Consider the following 18,217-nt stretch of genomic DNA (forward strand, 5'->3'; position numbering starts at 1 on the left):
CAGACCAGAATTTGGAGAATTTGTAATATCTGGAGCAACACCAAGCAGTGAGTTAAAAATCCATTATAATACTATTATCAATTTAAAAAAGGGAGAAGATGTAACCTTAAAGACGGGGTTGTACGAGGTCAGCCGTGTCTAAACATCCTGTGGGTTCCTGGACCTTCCAGCAAACTGCTCTGGCTGCTGTTCTTACTCTGACCTTTGGATGCAAAAAGCTTGTCTGGACCGGATCTTAGAGCCTGATGCACACAGTACGTATGGGAAGAGCATTCTCCTGACTTTTTGGATGTTTGTTGACTTGAAAATGAAACCCTCAACAAGAAGGCACGTTTATTTTGTACCGTTTATTGTTTAAAGCCTTTGACTACTTCAACCTCTCATCTCATCAAATTCAATAAATGCAGGCCTATGTGAATTCGCCGGCCTTTCCGAGGATCCAAAATGTAGATCCGGTTGAACGATCGGACGTCCGTGTCAAAGCCTTCTTTCTGATGTTCGCTGCATCCGGTTCAAGTCCCCAGCAGCCCAGATAATCAATGCAGGGATTAAATAGAGCAATAACATTTTTCTGGTTTGCATCATATAAATACATTTTCTCTTCATCGCGATTTCTCTCTTCTCAGGTCTTCTTGAGGAGCTTTGCAACAGATCTGAAGGCCTGCTGAAGTCCCAGCCCACTCTGAGCACTGCAGCCCTGAATCTCCCACTGACGGTCCTGGTAACTGGGGAGGTCCAGCTGAGTGGAGATCTGCGGGTCAGGCCGGGGTAAGAATAAAGATTAGGAAGATCGCAACCACCGTTCCCCGACAAGTAAACTTCTCGTCGAGTTCTCCGGCCAGAGAGCTACTCCTCTGCCTTCCCCCGACTAGGATGTTTCTCCTGTCCACGCTTTCCTGCTGAGTTGGCTGCTCCTGTCTCATGCTGGACCTCCACCTTCACACTAAAGATTTTCTTCAGACTCCAGTAAAGCTATCACCTCACAACTTTAGTTTTTAGTCTTGAGTCTCAGTCTAGTCTTACGTCTTAAGACGGCGCAAAGACTCGTCGAAAACTCCACCCAGATTCTTTGAGCGTTGTTTCCAGCGGTGGCAAGTTTCAGTCCGATAATCACGATCAGACAAGGACGTGTGAGACAGTCGTGAGGCCTGAGACTAGGAGGAGACTGACCTAGGACTTGAGATCACCAGCTCACACTTTGTGCCTGACATGACGGCAGTGTGCCGGGACTCCGCTACGACCGCAGCATCACTCTTAAGACTTCCTAACGACGGCCAGATTTAAGACTGAGAACGGAAAATGGTGGGTTGCGGCGCAGGGGGTTCGAGCGATCGCCCTCAGAACCAAACATTCTTGGTTTGAAGTTTTGTCGAGCAAGACACCGAACCCCTGACGGCTCCCCGAGCTGGAAGTGGCTGCCAGCTGACATGGAATGAGAAGCGCTCACCTCTCTGATGGTCATTGTGTCGGGCAGGTCCTTCTTATTGGCCAGAACCATCAGAGGAACGCCTCGTAACCTCTCTTCACTTAGAATCTTTTTTAGGGCCTTCTGAGCCTCAGGGATCCGTTCCTGGTCACTACTGTCCACCACAAACACCAGAGCCCTGCAGTCGTCTAGGTAGAATCTACAGAAAAGCAAGCCATCGTTACAAGCGGCGCTCCTTGGGGGTTCAGTTTGCACTTCTAGTGACAAAAGTAGAAGGTTTCTTTTACCTCCAGTTGGGTCTCATGTTCTTCTGTCCTCCCACGTCCCAAATAGTCATCGAGGTCTTCTTGTCCAGGTGCAAGGTTCCAACATTGAATCCCACGGTGGGGGACGTGTCCATCATCTGCAGGTCAACCCGAGGTCAGTCCTTCTGTCCGGCTTCACGTGCTGCTGTAACGCTGACAGTTTGAAACGGACTCCGCGACCTCACGTGACCACACTCACCTCTCCGGTCAAAACTCTCGCCAGCAAAGTGGATTTTCCAGCTGAATCCAAACCCATCAGGACAACCTGGAGAAATGGGAACAAAAGTAAAGCACGCGGCACGAGAACCCTTTCTATGGGGTTCATTAATAATGCCAAGGCAGCAACAGCACCCCGATTCCAAAGGAGTCGGGGCGCTGTGTAACATGGAAATAAAAACAGAATGCAATGATTTGCAAATCTCAAAACCCAAATCCCACTTCCAACAGAACATTAAACACGAATCACATGTTGAGACGGAGACATTTTAACACTTATTTTGCTTATTTTGATCTCAAAAGACTTGGAACGGGGCGATGTCTCGCATTGTGTTGCAGCCCCTCGTCTTTTCACAACTATCTGAAACATCTGGGGCTGCTGGAGAATTAGGAGAGGGATTTGCTCAATAGTCCTCAGCCTTTGTTGCTGCATTCTGTGTTTCATGATGTCCTGCAGGCTTTCCGGTTCAGCACCTGAACTGGTGAAGAACTGATGAAGCCATGCAGTTGGAATTGACACAAGGACACAGAATAAGGCTTGGCACTGTGGCGCTGCAACCTCACACCACCAGCTTGGAGCCGCCTGCTGATTGGGAGCCGGATGGTTCCTTCTCTTCTTTAGTCCACGGGAAACGGCATCGGTGGCGTCCAGAAACAATTTCACATGTGATTGATCCGACCACAAATCATTGTTGTTTTCCCTCGGACCCTTTTCAAAGAGCATTGGCCCAGAGAAGACAGAGTTCTTCTTTGCATGCTATTCCAATAAATAGCCTTTGTGGCTTGCAGACTGAACCGTGTTCACGACACAATCGTCTATTTTCAATACACTGTTTACCCTCCAGGCTTTTTTTTATTATTTCTGCCTATTACTTTTGTGGCCGTTGGTTACAAAATGAATGGAAACGGCTGAAGTGAGTCCTTTTTCGCAGCTGAACGTGACAAAGAAAGCAGCGAGATCACCGAGCACACGCCCAGCATTATTATACAGAGGTGTGTGTGTGTGTGTGTTCTCAGTCACCCAGGTCAAGGTGAATCCTTGTCAAAATCTCCTTCAGAACATTTGTACAACTTAAGAAGCCTCTGGACTGAAGGGTGACACGTCTTCAGGTGAAGACATACAAGTCCAGTAACCAAGACAAAAAGATTTGGACAAGAATGTAATGTAGATAAAGAGTATTTCAGTCATAAGCGACAGCATATGGAAAGAGACTCTTAGAGAGACCGGGGAGCCCCGGGGCCCGTCAGAGAGAGCCGTGGAAAAAACCATCCGCCCATCCAATTTTCATAGAAATCAGAGAGCCGTTTCAGAGCGAGTAACGCGGCCTTACCTGGGGAGAAGAGGAGCTGTGACCCAGACCCATGGCCTTTCTGCTGCTCCCCGGCCTCTGGGACGGCAGGAGGCCCGGGAGTGGACAGACAGGTCCGACCGCATTTCAACCGGAGGCGGCCCTCCGCCGCGGCCAACCGGGGGCAACCGTTGCATGCCGCCTCCAACGTGAAAACAGTCAAGACCCGGTCAGTCCACGGGCGATCAGACAGAAAACAACCCGAAAGCAGGGTCAGGCGCTCGTTTGAACGGCCGCAGTCTTCGGGTTCCTTCGGGTCCTCGGGTTCCTTCGGGTCCTCGGGTTCCTTCGGGTTCCTTCGGGTCCTCGGGATCCTTCGGGTTCCTTCGGGTCCTCGGGATCCTTCGGGTTCCTTCGGGTTCCTTCGGGTCCCTTCGGGTCGTCGGGCTCCTTCGGGTTAACTTCGGGTCCTCGGGCTCCTTCGGGTTCCTTCGGGTTCGTCCCCCGCTCCTCTGGAGGGCCTCTTCCAGGAGGAGCGGTGGGTGAGGAGAGGAGGAGTCGCCCGCCGAGGAGGGGTCTGTCCCGGGTATAAAGTCGTCTCTCTCCGCTCCTCCGACCTTCTTCCTCCTCCTCCTGCGGCTCCGTCCTCCCCGGCGCCCCGTCTTCCCCACCATGGGCTTCGGTGACTTGAAATCTGCCTCTGGCCTCAAAGTGCTGAATGACTTCCTTGCGGATCGCAGCTACATCGAGGGGTCAGTACGAGCGGGTTATCCGACACAAAGCGGCAGAACGCGGCGCAAAGCCACGGGAATCCTCCGGCGCGCCGCCATCTTGGCTCCGTCCTGGGCTCTTTTGACGGAACGGAGTTTCGGATGATAATAAACCGGCCGACGTGAGGTCATACCATGGTTTCGATGAAGTAGAGAAACTTGTCCCGTGATCGAATGGACACAGATTGTGAGACTCTACTGTTAAGAAATAATACATCCGTTCGTCTCGGAGACGAATCGGCGCGGTTAGCATGCTGTTAGCATGGAGCCACATGGCGCCTCTCCGGTCCGCCAACCCCGAATACTGATCGCGGCAGTTATAACCAAATATTTACAACGTTCCCATTAATTGCTTATTTGCCATCAACTTTCCCCCAATGCTAGTTAGGACGAGTCTGTCTTATGATGATGTTTCAGTCGTCATGTAAGCGATGCTGCACTAGCATGAGGTCCGTTGGTTGTTCCCTGCCAGGACCGTCCGCCGGCCTCGGCAGCTGTGAGGGATCCCTCTTCATCATGGTGTCTTGGCCCTCAGGTTCGTCCCCTCGCAGGCTGATGTGGCTGTCTTCGAGGTGATCACAATTCCTCCTGCTGCCTCTTTGTGCCATGCCCTCCGCTGGTTCAACCACATCAAGTCCTACCAGAACCAGATGGGCAGGTGTGTGTTTCTGTGGTTTCATTCACGGCGGGCTCTTAGTGGCCTTTAACTTAACACCCTCTCCTGATAGTCTGCCAGGTGTTAAGAAGCCTCTGGGTGAGTACGGCCCAGCCAGCGTGGCAGACAGCACCAGCGGCGGCTCGGCCCCCGCCAAGAAGGCCAGCAATGATGATGACGACGATGACGACATTGACCTCTTCGGCTCTGATGATGAGGTGAGAAGGTTCTCCTGGTCATTTGGTCGCCGCGCCTATCAGTACGGTTGATTTCACTCACAGCGGTCGTTCCGAATCCCCTACAGGAAGATGCTGAAGCAGCCCGGATAAAGGAGGAGCTTCTCGCCGAGTATGCTGCTAAGAAGGCCAAGAGTAAGTACTAAACCATCCTTTTCATGAGCCTACGACCGCTGCGTAAGCCGTCGGATACCAACCGAATAATTTGAGCACTATTCAAGGTACTCTTGCTGATGATGATTTCATCACCATCTTTCGGCTGACGCCTGATGGACAGCTTTTCTTCCCTGAGAGAGTCAACCTGCAGCTGTTTCTGCTTCTTTGTCGCCCCTCCCCTGTGTTGACTGACATGTGTACCTCCTCAGAACCTGCCATTATTGCAAAATCCTCCATCCTATTGGATGTCAAGCCGTGGGATGACGAGACGGACATGGTGAAGCTGGAGGAGTGTGTCCGCAGCATCCAGATGGACGGGCTGCTCTGGGGACAATGTACGTACCGACCCTTGAGGGGGTACAGAGTACTGATGCAGAATATTCTGGACTGTTTATGATGATCTAATTAACCATCTTTCGTCTGAACGGATGATGTCAATTTGTGATCTGAAGATGCAACTCCAGTTTGATCAGCCTTTTCCATAATGACAAGGTGTTGAACTCACCCAACTGTCTTGTTGCTGCAGCAAAACTGGTTCCGGTGGGTTACGGCATCAAGAAACTACAGATCAGTTGTGTGGTTGAAGACGACAAAGTGAGTTTGCAGGCGACTGATCAAATAGCCGTCTCGAAAAGCAAAAAAATGACCCTCTGTCTCTGGGTTTCAGGTGGGAACCGATGTCTTGGAGGAGCACATCACGGCCTTCGAGGATTATGTTCAGTCCATGGATGTTGCCGCTTTCAACAAGATCTAAAACAAACCTTAATAAATGCACTTGAACTCAAACTTGTCAACTTTCACGCAGTTATTGTGGAGACCCTCCAACTCTGAATGACTTGACTGGCAAGGTTTTTGCTAAAACCCATTCCACCTATCACTGGACCTGTTCTAGGTCAGTCGGAGCGTCGTCTCTTCCAAGAGAAATTGCAGACAGAAAGGGGTGAATGTAGGGGGAGGCCAAAGCCTCTGGTCGAACCCCCCCAGTGACGTGGACAATCTTGCGGTGGCGTGTCAGTGGGGCAAAGACTATCCCAATGCTTTCTAAATGTTGAACTGTGTGAAGACGTCCGAAGTTCAACCGGGCGTCCGCTCGTCCTCCGCGCAGCCAGCTGTAGTTCCCCGTCCGTCCCGCAGGCTGCAGCAGCGCTCCCGCATCGCACCGCCGAAGAAGAAGAAGCGGCGGGCCGGAAACCAAACAATGGCGGAGAGGAGCGCGGATCAACGTCGCCCGCAGAAGTAAACAAAGCCCGGAGCGGGTGAGTGGACCGGCGGGGAGCGGCAGCGGCGAGCCGCGGGGACGGCGGAGCGGCCCGGCTGCTTTTCAACCGGAGCCATGACCGGGGAGCTGAACGGGATCCGGAGCCGCCGAGACACGTCATCGCTGGTGGTTAGGACTAGCGCTGCGTGGCCCGGAGGTAACCGGAGGTAACCGGGGATAACCCGGATGTAACTCACACGTAACCCGGATGTAGCCGAGACGTGACCCGGATGTAACCCGTACGTGACCCGGGGATCGAGCTCGCGCTCACGCTGCTCTCTGCGTTCCGTTTGGGAGTGAGCGTCCAAGCAGCGGCCAATCAGGGCGCTCCTTGGTGAGCCAGCCAATCGGCGGGGATCGAACGGAACTCTGATTGGTCGAATCAGACGCCGTGATGAAGTCCATTCATTCTTTATTTCCGTTTCGGTGCTTCTTGTTTATTATTGACGAATCCGTACATGCAGCCACTCTGTAGCCAGGGGAAACACTAAATATTTTTAGATACAAAACCAGACAACAGTATAAAGAGTAAAACTAAAATACTGTCTATGCTGATACACATACGCCTAAATAGTGAAACACATTTTTCCAAAGTAAATTTGGTTCGTACTGCCTTCTGATTGGGAAGGTTGTCCCTGGCGGTGCAGCGGCGATCCACTTCTGCAGAAACCCAGACGCGAAGCCTGCCGGCCACCTGCTTCCACAAGAGCAACTCAAGTTGAACAAAAGAAACAAAGTCCTTTTCCTCGGTGCGGTCTTCTCAGGAGAGACAAATGTCCTTCTGTAGTTGCAGTGACAGTCCGGTCCTCTTCTTGATGATTTCCGTAGCAGTAAAATTGCCAGGCCAAAGGGAGACTGATGATGTAAAGTCCCGGTTCTCCCGGTTCGCTGTATGTTCCCACTAATGTCATCCCCGCTCGATGAGGCTGGAGTTCAGGCTCGACCATCTCCTCCTCGTTTTGTCTTTTTATTTGAACCTTTTGTCTCCAGGCGCTGTCAGACCTGCTCCCCTGGCTTACCAGCAACGCATCAGACAGGGATCGCTTGTGGAGCCGTTCTTGAGTTAATGTGCTCTCAAGTAATAAAACGTATAAAATATGGAGACGGCATGAAGTCGAGGAGCCACATGACTTCCATTGTCGAACTCGGTCCTCTGGCGCCACCCCATGCTTTGAAACTCCTTCTTCCAGTCCAGGAACAACCACACTTCTCCTCAGCATTGTCTCTTTAAACCAGTATTCTTCCGTTTCCTTATGCCGGGCCTTCTCCCTGTCGTCATGGTCTATCGTTCACCTTGTCTCTCGCGAGTGTTAAGAGAATGGCCTCAATCCAGGGATGTCAGGATGACAAACCCCCGCGGCACTGAGCCCCGAGACCATCCGGCCGAACGGTTGGCACTCACACCTCCTCACCTCACCAAATCTGCCCCCTTTGAAATAAGCCTTCCCCTTCTCCTTCTCCTTCTCCTTCCCCTTCCCCTTCCCCTTCTCCTTCTCCTTCCCCCTTCCCAAGTCCTCTCTGGTGAAACCTGTGTCGCGTCTGCCTCCGGCCTCCTGCCTCCGGCCTCCTGCCTTTGGCCTCCTGCCCGTTGGAATCCAGCGTCGTGCTGGATGGTCGCCTGCGGGCTCAAGGAATCCTTGATGTCATGAAACTACGATGCCAGCGATGTCCTTGCTTTACGCAACCACTGAATATAATCCACCTCTGTGGATTGTCCTTTCTTACTACTATTACTAATCTAAGTCTTACTACTTCTCTACCCTATCGGTTGGAATGATACCAGAACGCGATGGAAACATCTGAAATTGACTTTGTTTCCCCTGTTGTTGTTTTTACTGCCCTTGAGTTTGTAGAGCATTATTGTGTCCCTTCCTCCCAGTAGACATTAGTATTGTCTGCTTAAGATTATTTTCCTGACAAACAAATTGATGTCATACAAGCATAGTTTTATCTATGTGAAACATTGTCAACAGCATCATTAAAGTTAATTAACATTTAGCTTTGGCATACATTTTGGTTTTCCTATCTTCTTATCAATGCTTTATGCGGGCGATACAGTGGCTCGCTGGTTTGTGCGTTCGCCTCCCGCAGGGGCCGCTCTGCGTGGGGTCGACCTCCGGGTTTCCTCCAAGTTTCCTCCCACTAGCTGAAAAATGCAGGCGGTTAATTGGAATAAATTGGAAGAGTTGCACAGATGTGTGAATAAGAGCGTGAACGCTTGTCTGTCCTTACATGTGACCCTTCACTCGTCAGATCGCAGATGGATATGCTTTATGCTTCGGCCCGGCGAACAGTACGACTTGCCTCACCTGATTTCCAACCGGTTATAGCATGGAAGGGATCTACTTGCCAGATTCGACTGTAACGGCAGGTAATGATATCATTTCAGTCTGTTCGCCTGTGGTTGCTCAATGTGCCGGGACTCGTGGAGCCAATGGTCGGCCGGTGGCAAACCTCCCGTCTGCCCGGCGTGACCTCCATCGAGCCCATCCCGCCACGCCGACCCTGTCTGCATCTTTTTTGGTGATCCAGCCTGTTGAGAGGGGAAGGACCGCTCAGTGTTGTCATGATGAGACACTAGTGATTCTTACACCTTTCCCAGGGTCAAATTTACCATATTTTAGGTGCATTTTCAGGCTTTTCAGACTTAGTTTCAGCTGGCTGACAACTGCTCATGGCTCATCCATGCTGGGTTAAATGCACAGAGGAAAGGATTAATGAAGTATATAAAATTAGGAGGGAAAAAACCCCAAGCACGCTTCACAACTTCAAAACAAAGTTTGATGCAAACCGATAAGAGTCATAAAATCTTATCTAAATCTTCATCTCTCAATTAGTCTCAAAGCACAGGCACTTTACAGTTTACTAGGATTTATTAACGCCTTAAAAGCAAATAGAAAGGGATGAAATTCAGCAGCTGAATTGTTTTTCACCAGTGATAAGACATGATGTTCTTTCATGTTGGATGGAATGTCCAGGCCTTCAGCTGCTCCACCAATGACATTGTGTGTGCGTGTGTGTGTGTGTGTGTGTGTGTGTGTGTGTGTGTGTGTTTCTCAGATCTCCAGAATGTCAGACTCATCTGATGAAGGTAAAAAAACAAAAAAAAAATTCTGAACATCAGTGACATTCTAAATTTTCAATCACGTTCTCTTTATTCACTGTGTGTGTGTGTGTGTGTGTGTGTGTGTTTTAGATGACCAGAGGGAGGCAGAGGCTGCCAGCAGGTGAGATCAATCATTCTTACTGTCTAATGACATTTAACATTTTTCTTAGTATCTTTAAATGTCTTACAGAAAAAAAACTTCAATGTAGCTGTTTTTATGGTCTAAACCAATGTATGGATGATAGTAACAACAGAGTGTTTTGTTCAAGTGTCAATGTTCACAACGGTTAGAAGGGAAGTCTCGATGATCACAGATGAAATATAGACACTAAAAGTTCTTACGCAAAAACTGTAAAACACCAATCCAGGCGTATGATAAACTTTACGCCTCAGTCTTTCTCCCCCTTCACTTGGAAGCAGGCAGAGGCGGAGGAATAACGGCCTCTGACCTTTATCTAACTTGCTATATGATCAGCCGCATCGATGACATCATATCTGGTAGACATTTCTTGTGATCACATTTCATGACTCTTTAGTAAAATGGAAAAAACAAACAATCCGTCTTACCTGTTCAGTCCCTGTTGACGAGAGTTAATGTGGAAGAGTTACTCTTGTTACTGGGCACCGGAAAATCCTTCTCCAAAATGGAGAACGTGCACCAAAGAGTGACGAACGCAAACCTGTCTTGAAGGCCATGCGTGGAGTCTGAGCCCGGTCCGAGCGGGAGGGGCTACTGTGGCTTCTGCAGGGTCGTCTACAATGACCTGGACCAGGTACTACGTGCTGAGATGGCATCATCGTCTCGTTGGCGCGTTTGCGAGATCACGTGTGAAACTGTTTTTGACATCTCCGCTCCCACAGCACTTGTCCAGCCTCAGGCACTTGGATTCTGTCCGGACCAGCTACCGAAGCCCCGCCGACGTCCCTCCAATGGGGCGTGTAACACTCCTGGAGCGCTTCCTGCAGGATGTCCTACAGCACTGCCCCGGGTAAAAAGCTTTTCTCCACCGCCCGCTATCACGTGTCCCGCGGTCGCGCCATCCAAATATCTCTGTCTTTGTCCAGCAGGTCGCCCCAGGTGGATCCCCAGTTGGACTCTGTCCCCCGGTCTCCAAAAGAGGACACTGACAAACTCGTTCACATTCAATGTCACGCAAAAGTCTCATCCTGCCAAAAGGCAAAACGGGGGTCAGGCGGCGAGGAGGGCTCGGGCCTCGGGAGGCTGTCCGCCCCGGTGGGGAAGCAGGACGAAGGCAGCGCCGACTCAGGGCGCACACACCCGTTCCACTTCCCCCCTCTGCTCCCGCTCTCTCGGGCTCCGAGCCCTCACACTCAGGCTGCGCCCTCTGTCCACAGGAAGGCTCACAGGAAAACTAACAAGAGGAAAAGTTCCCGACCCCCTTCGGGTTCAGACCCTGCCGATCCCAGTCCTTGTACGGTGACAGATCCGAGGCCCCGGCCAAGCCGGCAGGAGCGGAGTTGGGAAGCTCACAGAGAGGAACGCACGGGAAACCTAGACCCTCTGGACCAGACCATAGAAGAGGTGCATCGTTTTAGGGACAGTTTTACAACCGGGATAAGAATGGGAGTCGGCTTTATTGGCCGAGCGCGTCGGCACATAGAAGGGACTCGGCTCCGGTTTTCGGTTGCGCTTTGCACCGACGCGATGGTAAACAAGGACTGGACAACGGGGCGTCGCACACAACACGAAAACCATCTGCCGCAAAGTGCAAAAGCTGCTAAGTCATATTCGAGTCGAGTCGACCGGTCAGTGTGATCACGCAAAGCGACCGTATATGTGCTGTTTGCACGCCATCAACACAGTGAGCAGCGTATCGGGAGGAGCGGGAATGGAGATTAGGTACAGATGCTGCTCTTAGAAGTGTGACATGGTACGCAGGATGTGGGGATTTATGTGTTTAGCAATGATGGCCTGAAGGGCAAAAAGCTGTTCCTATGTCTGCCAGCGCTGGTGTGGAGATGAGACCTGTAAAGTGATTAGGAAGAGGGTCCAGGAGAGACATGTTGGGTCTCGTGGTGGTTCCTGCTCTGCACCAGCCATTTAGTCTCACTGGCTTTTGGTAACTATAGTTAGGTGGCTAAACCGCTTCCTGTCTGCCCTCAGGTGGTTCGGTCGTGGGGTCATGGCCTCCGATCCCCTCACCTCCAGCAAGAAGAGACAGACAGCTTCCACATCAGCCCTCCTATCTCCATGGAGACATCGAGTGAGGACTGGGAGCCACCAGAGCAGGTGACGAGGGCACTGAGCGTGGGGGTGGGCAGATGCTCCCATCATTTTCTAACGTCTGGCCGTGTTGACGCAGGTTGTCCAGGAGAGCCGGGACGGCGGGTGGGCCTTGAGCCGCCTGACGGATGTCCAGGTGAACCTGGAAGACCAGCTCTACTCCTGCCAGCTAAACTCTGCCCTCCACGGCCCGCGAGACCCAGGAAGCAGGACAGGACCGGAAGAGGGCTTCTGGACACTGCCGATAGAGGAGGTGTTACCTCGGCCGGAACATATCCCGGAGTCCTTCAGGGGAAAGAACTGGGCGCAGATTGAGCGTGAGGACGAGGAGAAGGTTGAGAACCTGGTCCGCCAGTTCAGACAAGGCCCGCGCACCTGCTACTTTGACAGCGAGTCTCTGGCCAGGTCAGAGGTCACACACTCAAACACACAAACACACACTGTCAGACACAGATACGATGTCCATGTCAGCCATTCGAGTTGCCCGACCTCACCGTCACATGCAAGGCACCGGCTGAGGACGCTTCGACCTTTGGGACAAGATGAACGATACCTCTGGAAGTAGCCAGAAGATAGACTCGGGTCCCTCTCACTCCTACATGTGCAGTGTTTTGCTGTGGCTGAGCATCACTGCTCCTCTTTGCAGGGCAAACCTCCACCTCTCTCTGCGCTCGCTTCTTCTTCTTCTTTCAGCTCTTCCCTTCAGGTGTCGCCACAGCGACTCAACTTTCTCCATCTAACTAACTCCTCCTTCAAGATAACTCCTACTCCATTTCTCTTCTTGTCAGTACCATAATAGTACAACTTAAAGCTGCTCCTAAACTTCTAGCCTTACTACCTTTCCACCTGGTCTCCTGGACACACAGTATCTCCACCTTCCTTCTCTGCATCATGTCCACCAACTCTCTACCTTTTCCTGTCATAGTCCTGATATTCAAAGTCCCTCCTCTCAGTCCCAGACTCTTTCCTTTCCTCCTCTCTCTCTGCTTCCGAACAAGCACTCCTCCTCCTCTTCTTCCACCCACAGTAGCCCAATTTCAACTAGTACCCTGTAGGTCATCAGTACCAATGGCGGTCGTTGTTAACCCGGTCCACGACCGATCCGGTGTGGTATAGTTATGGTTGACTCACATGTTTGGTTTTGGCAAAAGTTTTATGCCGGATGTCCTTCCTGAGGCAACCCTCTGCATTTATCGGGCATTGTGCCGTCTCAGGGAGACACTGCCCTGTGACCCCTCAAGGCAGGTTTGGGGGGTCACGGGCCGGTGCCGCCCTGAGGCTGCATTGGCTCTCTCTGCAGATCACAACTTCATCTGCAAACATCATAGCTCACGCGGTTCCTGTCGAACCCCATCTGTCAGCGCAGCCATTGCCATTGAATACATGGTGTTCAATCTTTACACCAAAGTCCAAACCTTCCAGCGGCCCTTCTGACAGACAAATGACTGATACGCATCCCAGGGGCCTCAACAAACTGGCCGACCAAGAGAAAGTCTCGATTTGTAGTCGCCGTATTAGTCTGACATCCTTTTCATAGGTCTGCCGGAGTTCCGTTCAATGGGTTGAGAGACATAATCTCCACCACGGTCCGCCTTGGTCCAGTGTTTTAGTCGAACTCCTCGTCTTCTGATGAAATCATCGCTGTCTAGGTATGGGGGGAGGAGGAGAAGGAAGGGTTGCGGTGATGCTGAAAGGTCGGATCCAGATGCCGCGGCCCTCCCGCTGGCGGAGCCTGATACAGAAGATCTGCAGAGCTGGAAGATGCAAACCCCGAGGAGGGGACGAGGCTCAAGACTGGCCTCCAGGTGTCAGGTGAGCGAGTGAGGCGAAAAGGTTGGCGTCTCCAGCTGGAGCGTCACCGTGATTATCTTTGCGTTTCAGGTGGTGAAAGTCAGCCGCTCCACGCAGACCCTCCGCCTGTTTGTTTCATCCGTTCAACCGACACAAACTCCATCCTCTAGATTGTCATCGTCCCATCGGGAGGCGGCGCAGAGAACCCCGGAGGCCTCCAGCTGGCGCCGCCTCCCCCAGTCTTATTTGAGCATCATCACGCCCCTGCAGCCCCACTCGTCACTGGTCTACCTTCTCTGCTGCCCCAGTCCGGCCTGCCTGCCCGGGGCAGCTTCTGCCCCCAAACGCTGCAGGAGACGGACACGCCCGCTGGATTCTCGACGGCTAAAAGTGAAATACAAGCGCTTCCCTGTCAGTTTCTATGACATCAGCAGCAACCGCATCCTGAAGAACCCTCCGAGAGGCTACGCCCCGTCCGGCCCGCCGCCGCCCTGCGTCCGCCAGCTGTTCCGTAGTCTGAGTCCAGACCTGAACACCACAAAGCTGGCAGGGGTCTCGAGTAGCTCCGCCGTCAGAGGTCACAGGTCAGTGGACGCCGCTTCGGGCAGGTCATCTGAAGCCCCGGCCCCCGCGTCCCACAGCGGGTCGGAGCGGGGTCGAGGGCCGAGGACCAGGACCCCCAAGAGGAGAGCCCGATCCCAGGCCGGCCCGGCTCCGCCCAGGAGGAGCGGCCTGCGGCGGACCGGCTCTGCTTGTTTGAGCCAGAAGCAACCGCAGTATCGACGAGGGAGGAGAGGGCGGGGCTGCGAGAAGAGCAGGAGGTCATAGGTCACCCGATCAGGTCAAAGTGTCATCGCTCATCAAGATCAAACTTCGCAGGATTTTCAAAGAATCTTCGTCTTCAATGAAAATCCTGCAGAACTTGGACGTGTACCGCTGGCCTCGCAGGCATTCTCCTCAGTGGAAAAGATTCATTAAAGATTCATTAATGGCCAGGCAGGCTTTAGACGGAACATTTCATACCTAGAAAAATAAATTAAAGATTGGACTTTATTCGCCAAAAAAGGGTAAACGATGGAAACGCGTACAGGTGGTCGTCACTTAACCGCGACTCGGAGTTACGAGGGGCTTTGCGATTATATTAAAATATATTGCGATTATATTAAAATGTGTGTTGAATGCGCTGGCAGCGGAGTTGTGAGTATTTATTGTACGCGCTTGTAATTGGCCTAAATTCATGCAAATATAAACATTAAAAGAAAAAAAAGGTCTATATGTCTGCAAATACTGTACGTTAGAAGCGGTGTTTGGCTTCACGACAGACCCCTTGGAACGAAACCCCGTCGTTAAGTGACGACCACCTGGATTCAGAAGCTTTAAATAAACCGTCCCAAGTAGAACATCTTGAAAGGTCAGAGGTGAACTCCAAACCCTTGTTCACATGCTTTACTCTAGAAAGAACACCAGTATGAACCGCTGAAGGTCATCAACTGTCAATGGGGTTTGGTAATAACAGTCAATCAGGTGCTCCTTTAATTTTTTCTACCTTTTCACTCATTACTGAGATAAATAAACGGTTTTGATAAGTTGCTCTGTGTCGGAGATCGATGTCACAGCATCTACCAAGCGGTGAATGGACTCCTCCAGCAGGCCCAGCCCCACCAGGAGGTCGGCTTCTCTGCCGTCACCTGGACAAAACACAAAGAAGAAAAAAAACATTTGCATCCATATACATGTAAAGAATGTTTTTATTTTCCATTTCTCTGTTCACCTTTCTGATTGTGCCAGCGTGTGTCCCACTGTATCTCCATGGAGGTCTTCAGTCTGTCCACAAGATCCTGCAAATGTTCCTCTGGACTGCACATTCCTTCTGACCGCTCAGACATCGGAGGTTCTGCCTCAGTGAGTGAAGGCTTTTGTTCGACCAGATGAGATGGACTCCTGGCGAAGGTGGTCGCCGTGCCTTCTCCACTGTGGATGTCCCAGGAGCTTGTGGGAGGAGGAGTTTGTGGTTCATCTTCTGCCTTCGGAATGTCTTCATCTCTGTCCTCATCTTCACTTTCTTCTTCACTGGTTTCGGCCTCCGAATGTTCCTCTGTGACTTGGACCTCTGTTGTCTCCTCCTCAAACTGCTCCAAACTCATCTTTACCTTTTCTGTTGTCTCTTCCTCAAACTGCTCCAAACTCATCTTTACCTCCTCAAACTGCTCCAAGTTCATCTTTACCTCCTCAAACTGCTCCAGGTTTATCTGTACCTCTTCAAACTGGTTCATCTTCACCTCCTCTGTTGTCATCTTTACCTGGGTCTTGTGTGAGTTTGGTGTATGACGTGGACGTCCCACAGTACTCAGGGTCTGGGAACAACAAGGTACACTGAGGTCAGCAGGAACCTCGGTCGTGCCTCCGGGCAGCGGCTGCTCTGGTTACCTGCGTCAGCTTTCCTTGCAGGTAGATGTTCTGTTCTTTCAGTGTTTGCAGGGTCACCTCCATCTCACAACACCTGTTCTCCAGCATGCTGTGCTCCGATTGGACCGTGAGCCTCCACGCCCGCAGCTGCCGCTCCTGGATCCTGGAAACAAACGAGTAGTCGATGGACATAAAGTGCGGCCGCGGGGTCGTGACCGTCGAGGTTACACTCACCACTTGTCTCTCTGCAGGCTCCTGACATCGCTCCGGAGCGCCGATGCCTCGCGCTGGTCGTGACCAACAGTAACACCACGTAAACACACAAATCGACAGCCGGCCGTCCAGTCACGAGCGCTCGCTTGTCACCTGCTCCGTGTCGTCAGTCTGCTGGCCTTTGCTCGAACGCCGCGGTCGATAAGATGAGCATTCCTGGGAAGCCGGTCCGGCGGAGGAGGAAGCACTGCGACGGCCGGGCGAGGCGGCCGGCGGCGTGGAGTCATCGGAAGGGAGCGGGTCCCTCGGAAACCTCGACGTTTGGATTGAAATGTGTGAAAATATTATCACTTTGAGAGTAAAATAACAGCTTCACCTGTTGTTAGCGGGACACGGTTCCATCCCTTTCAGGTCCCTCCCGTCAGCCCGGCTCTGACTGGACCTCCGTGGCAAGAAGATGTGAGAAGCGCCGGACAGGAACGCAGAAAGATACTCCCTCACGGTGGGCTGACGGACACACAAGATGCAAGCATCAGGCGGGTTACCCGTCCCACCGCCGCCCGTCTGTTTGTACCTGCTTGCAGAACTCGGTGACCTGGTGGTGACTCTTGTGTCTCCTGGTCCGTCTGTCTGCCAGGAAGCAGCTCTGGCACACCTGGACATTAACACACTTCCGACAGCGGTACCTAAACAAACGGTAGTTGGACTGTTAGTGCACGTGTGGTCCAGGATCCGCTCAGACCAGCATCGCCGGCTCACCTTAGTCCTGTGATGGGGAAGGTCTTGCAGACGTGACAGCGGACGGCGTGGCTGACCGACTCGCCGACGGACAGGCGGTAAAGCACGGGTAACCATGACAACAGCCGAGGTTCACTCCGCAGCCACGACAGCACGTGCTCCCCGGCCGCGTGGGGAGTCAGCACCTGCACGCCCGATCGGTCAGTCGCCGCAAAGACTGTCAGGACCTTGCAAAGAAGGCGCGGAGTGTTTACTCACCCCCTTAAAGCACGACTTCACCGCCTCCTCCACGCTCCCGAGAACCCCGTCCTCCTCGATGGCCTGCAGAAGCTACACGCCACAAGTCCAACGTCTCAGAGTGCGAGGGTTTGATGGCGAGCGAGATTCAAACATCTTACCAGGCTCACGTCCTGAAGTAAAGATGTCAGAGCCGACCTGCTGATCCATCCCGAGTCCCTCTCTGCAACATGCACTAGAGCTACACCAACACACACACACACACACACACACACACACACAGAGTCATTGCAGCTGTTTTCTACAGAGGCTGGTTACAAGAGGGCGGTGTTACCTCCGTATTTGAGCAGCGGCGTCTCTGCAGACAAACAGATGAGGGCGGTTTCAAACGAAGCGGCTGACACTCGACCTGACCGACTCCTGAAACACCCATTTAGACACTCTTGAACTGATGGAGTTTATCAGCTGGTGATGTTTGATTTTATCAAGCTGAGAAATCATCTAGAGTTGGTTTTCAAGGTGCTTTTAACCTGCTCAGGTACTTTTGATTTATGGAAATGTTGGCCTCGTTGATGATTCGTCAATAAACGACCGGACAAATCCCGCCCCGACCAATTACTATGGTTGTACCTGTCAAAAATTCTGAAGACCAGCACGCACAGGTCATCTGACACTCCTTCACCCGGCCTTTCCCGTGAAACATTGCTGAACATTGAAACTAGAGTCTGCGTGACTCCCTCCCCGTCCAGCGTGACCTCCCCTTCCTGCTTCGCCCTTCCCCTCGCCGGCAGGGCTGCGGCGATGTGTCGAGCCAACACCGCGTCCACTGGGATGCACAGATAGATGATCCGAACACCGGCGTACAAGACAAGCAGTTAGAAAGACACCGGCGTATGATCCGGATCAGAATAGACGACGCTGACGAAGAACAACTAATGAATGATTAAGTTTGAAGAGAAAAACACGATACTTGCGGGCGTCAAATCAGGACTGAACACATGACGGAGACTCACTGCCACACTGTTTCTGCAGAGTCTGGAGCTTCATGGCGGCGCGATAGACGGACGGACGGATTCCGTTCAGTGCAGCTGAAACAGTGAAGGGGATGTTGTTCTTTGCTCTTAACTTTACTGCCGGTGTGACCAGGCTGAGAGAGGAGACACACCTACC

General features: G+C 52.0%; 4 protein-coding genes across 7 annotated transcripts; 2 read left to right on the top strand and 2 right to left on the bottom strand.

Annotated features, from left to right (window-relative positions):
* Nucleotides 1–332: 332 nt before the first annotated feature.
* arl11 (ADP-ribosylation factor-like 11) lies at nt 333–3,875 on the bottom strand. Its single transcript, XM_086148715.1, has 5 exons — nt 3,279–3,875; nt 1,931–1,996; nt 1,714–1,829; nt 1,448–1,625; nt 333–751 (listed from the first exon to the last, which is right to left on the bottom strand). Exons 1-5 carry the CDS (start codon nt 3,309–3,311, stop codon nt 623–625), a joined length of 522 nt encoding a protein of 173 aa, XP_086004841.1. The 5' UTR covers nt 3,312–3,875; the 3' UTR covers nt 333–622.
* eef1b2 (eukaryotic translation elongation factor 1 beta 2) lies at nt 3,817–5,839 on the top strand. Its single transcript, XM_086148714.1, has 7 exons — nt 3,817–3,988; nt 4,542–4,664; nt 4,735–4,879; nt 4,966–5,032; nt 5,263–5,388; nt 5,580–5,647; nt 5,721–5,839. Exons 1-7 carry the CDS (start codon nt 3,909–3,911, stop codon nt 5,805–5,807), a joined length of 696 nt encoding a protein of 231 aa, XP_086004840.1. The 5' UTR covers nt 3,817–3,908; the 3' UTR covers nt 5,808–5,839.
* A 367-nt stretch (nt 5,840–6,206) lies between these two features.
* On the top strand, nt 6,207–15,042 carry zdbf2 (zinc finger, DBF-type containing 2). 3 transcript variants are annotated; one of them, XM_086148709.1, is made up of 11 exons: nt 6,207–6,309; nt 8,565–8,682; nt 9,372–9,402; nt 9,508–9,538; nt 10,109–10,190; nt 10,279–10,406; nt 10,483–10,960; nt 11,543–11,668; nt 11,742–12,067; nt 13,312–13,474; nt 13,544–15,042. In XM_086148709.1, the coding sequence occupies exons 3-11, from the start codon at nt 9,381–9,383 to the stop codon at nt 14,279–14,281; spliced, it is 2,094 nt and encodes a 697-aa protein (XP_086004835.1). In that variant the 5' UTR covers nt 6,207–6,309; nt 8,565–8,682; nt 9,372–9,380; the 3' UTR covers nt 14,282–15,042. The 3 variants fall into 3 exon arrangements, with proteins under 3 accessions (XP_086004835.1, XP_086004837.1, XP_086004836.1); XM_086148711.1 differs by having other exon boundaries at nt 10,486–10,960; XM_086148710.1 differs by lacking the exon at nt 6,207–6,309 and adding an exon at nt 6,336–6,468.
* dytn (dystrotelin) lies at nt 14,887–18,167 on the bottom strand. Of its 2 annotated transcripts, XM_086148713.1 has the most exons (14): nt 18,061–18,167; nt 17,678–17,873; nt 17,382–17,467; nt 17,209–17,288; nt 17,069–17,140; nt 16,832–16,995; nt 16,647–16,758; nt 16,449–16,579; nt 16,226–16,385; nt 16,094–16,146; nt 15,881–16,022; nt 15,649–15,807; nt 15,225–15,603; nt 14,887–15,141 (listed from the first exon to the last, which is right to left on the bottom strand). In XM_086148713.1, exons 1-14 carry the CDS (start codon nt 18,092–18,094, stop codon nt 15,011–15,013), a joined length of 1,899 nt encoding a protein of 632 aa, XP_086004839.1. In that variant the 5' UTR covers nt 18,095–18,167; the 3' UTR covers nt 14,887–15,010. The 2 variants fall into 2 exon arrangements, with proteins under 2 accessions (XP_086004839.1, XP_086004838.1); XM_086148712.1 differs by having other exon boundaries at nt 15,225–15,807.
* Between the last annotated feature and the right edge of the window lie 50 nt (nt 18,168–18,217).

This window comes from Fistularia commersonii, chromosome 6, assembly GCF_037954325.1.
Source record: "Fistularia commersonii isolate RoL2024-O1a breed Wild chromosome 6, RoL_Fcom_v1.0, whole genome shotgun sequence".
In the NCBI taxonomy this organism is placed as follows: Eukaryota; Metazoa; Chordata; class Actinopteri; order Syngnathiformes; family Fistulariidae; genus Fistularia; species Fistularia commersonii.

Excerpts from the sequence above, each read along its gene's own strand:
- dytn (XM_086148712.1), bottom strand. The coding sequence starts at position 18,094 with ATGAAGCTCCAGACTCTGCAGAAACAGTGTGGCA. Across the intron at positions 17,141-17,208 it reads TACTTCAGGACGTGAGCCTG|CTTCTGCAGGCCATCGAGGA; the intron begins GTAAGATGTTTG and ends TGTGGCGTGTAG. Across the intron at positions 16,147-16,225 it reads AGACTGACGACACGGAGCAG|CGCGAGGCATCGGCGCTCCG; the intron begins GTGACAAGCGAG and ends GGTCACGACCAG.
- eef1b2 (XM_086148714.1), top strand. The coding sequence starts at position 3,909 with ATGGGCTTCGGTGACTTGAAATCTGCCTCTGGCCTCAAAGTGCTGAAT. Across the intron at positions 4,880-4,965 it reads TCTTCGGCTCTGATGATGAG|GAAGATGCTGAAGCAGCCCG; the intron begins GTGAGAAGGTTC and ends AATCCCCTACAG. Across the intron at positions 5,389-5,579 it reads CGGGCTGCTCTGGGGACAAT|CAAAACTGGTTCCGGTGGGT; the intron begins GTACGTACCGAC and ends TTGTTGCTGCAG.
- arl11 (XM_086148715.1), bottom strand. The coding sequence starts at position 3,311 with ATGGGTCTGGGTCACAGCTCCTCTTCTCCCCAG. Across the intron at positions 1,830-1,930 it reads CGAGAGTTTTGACCGGAGAG|ATGATGGACACGTCCCCCAC; the intron begins GTGAGTGTGGTC and ends GTTGACCTGCAG. Across the intron at positions 1,626-1,713 it reads AACATGAGACCCAACTGGAG|ATTCTACCTAGACGACTGCA; the intron begins GTAAAAGAAACC and ends GCTTTTCTGTAG.
- zdbf2 (XM_086148709.1), top strand. The coding sequence starts at position 9,381 with ATGTCAGACTCATCTGATGAAG. Across the intron at positions 10,407-10,482 it reads GTCCTACAGCACTGCCCCGG|CAGGTCGCCCCAGGTGGATC; the intron begins GTAAAAAGCTTT and ends GTCTTTGTCCAG. Across the intron at positions 13,475-13,543 it reads GACTGGCCTCCAGGTGTCAG|GTGGTGAAAGTCAGCCGCTC; the intron begins GTGAGCGAGTGA and ends TTTGCGTTTCAG.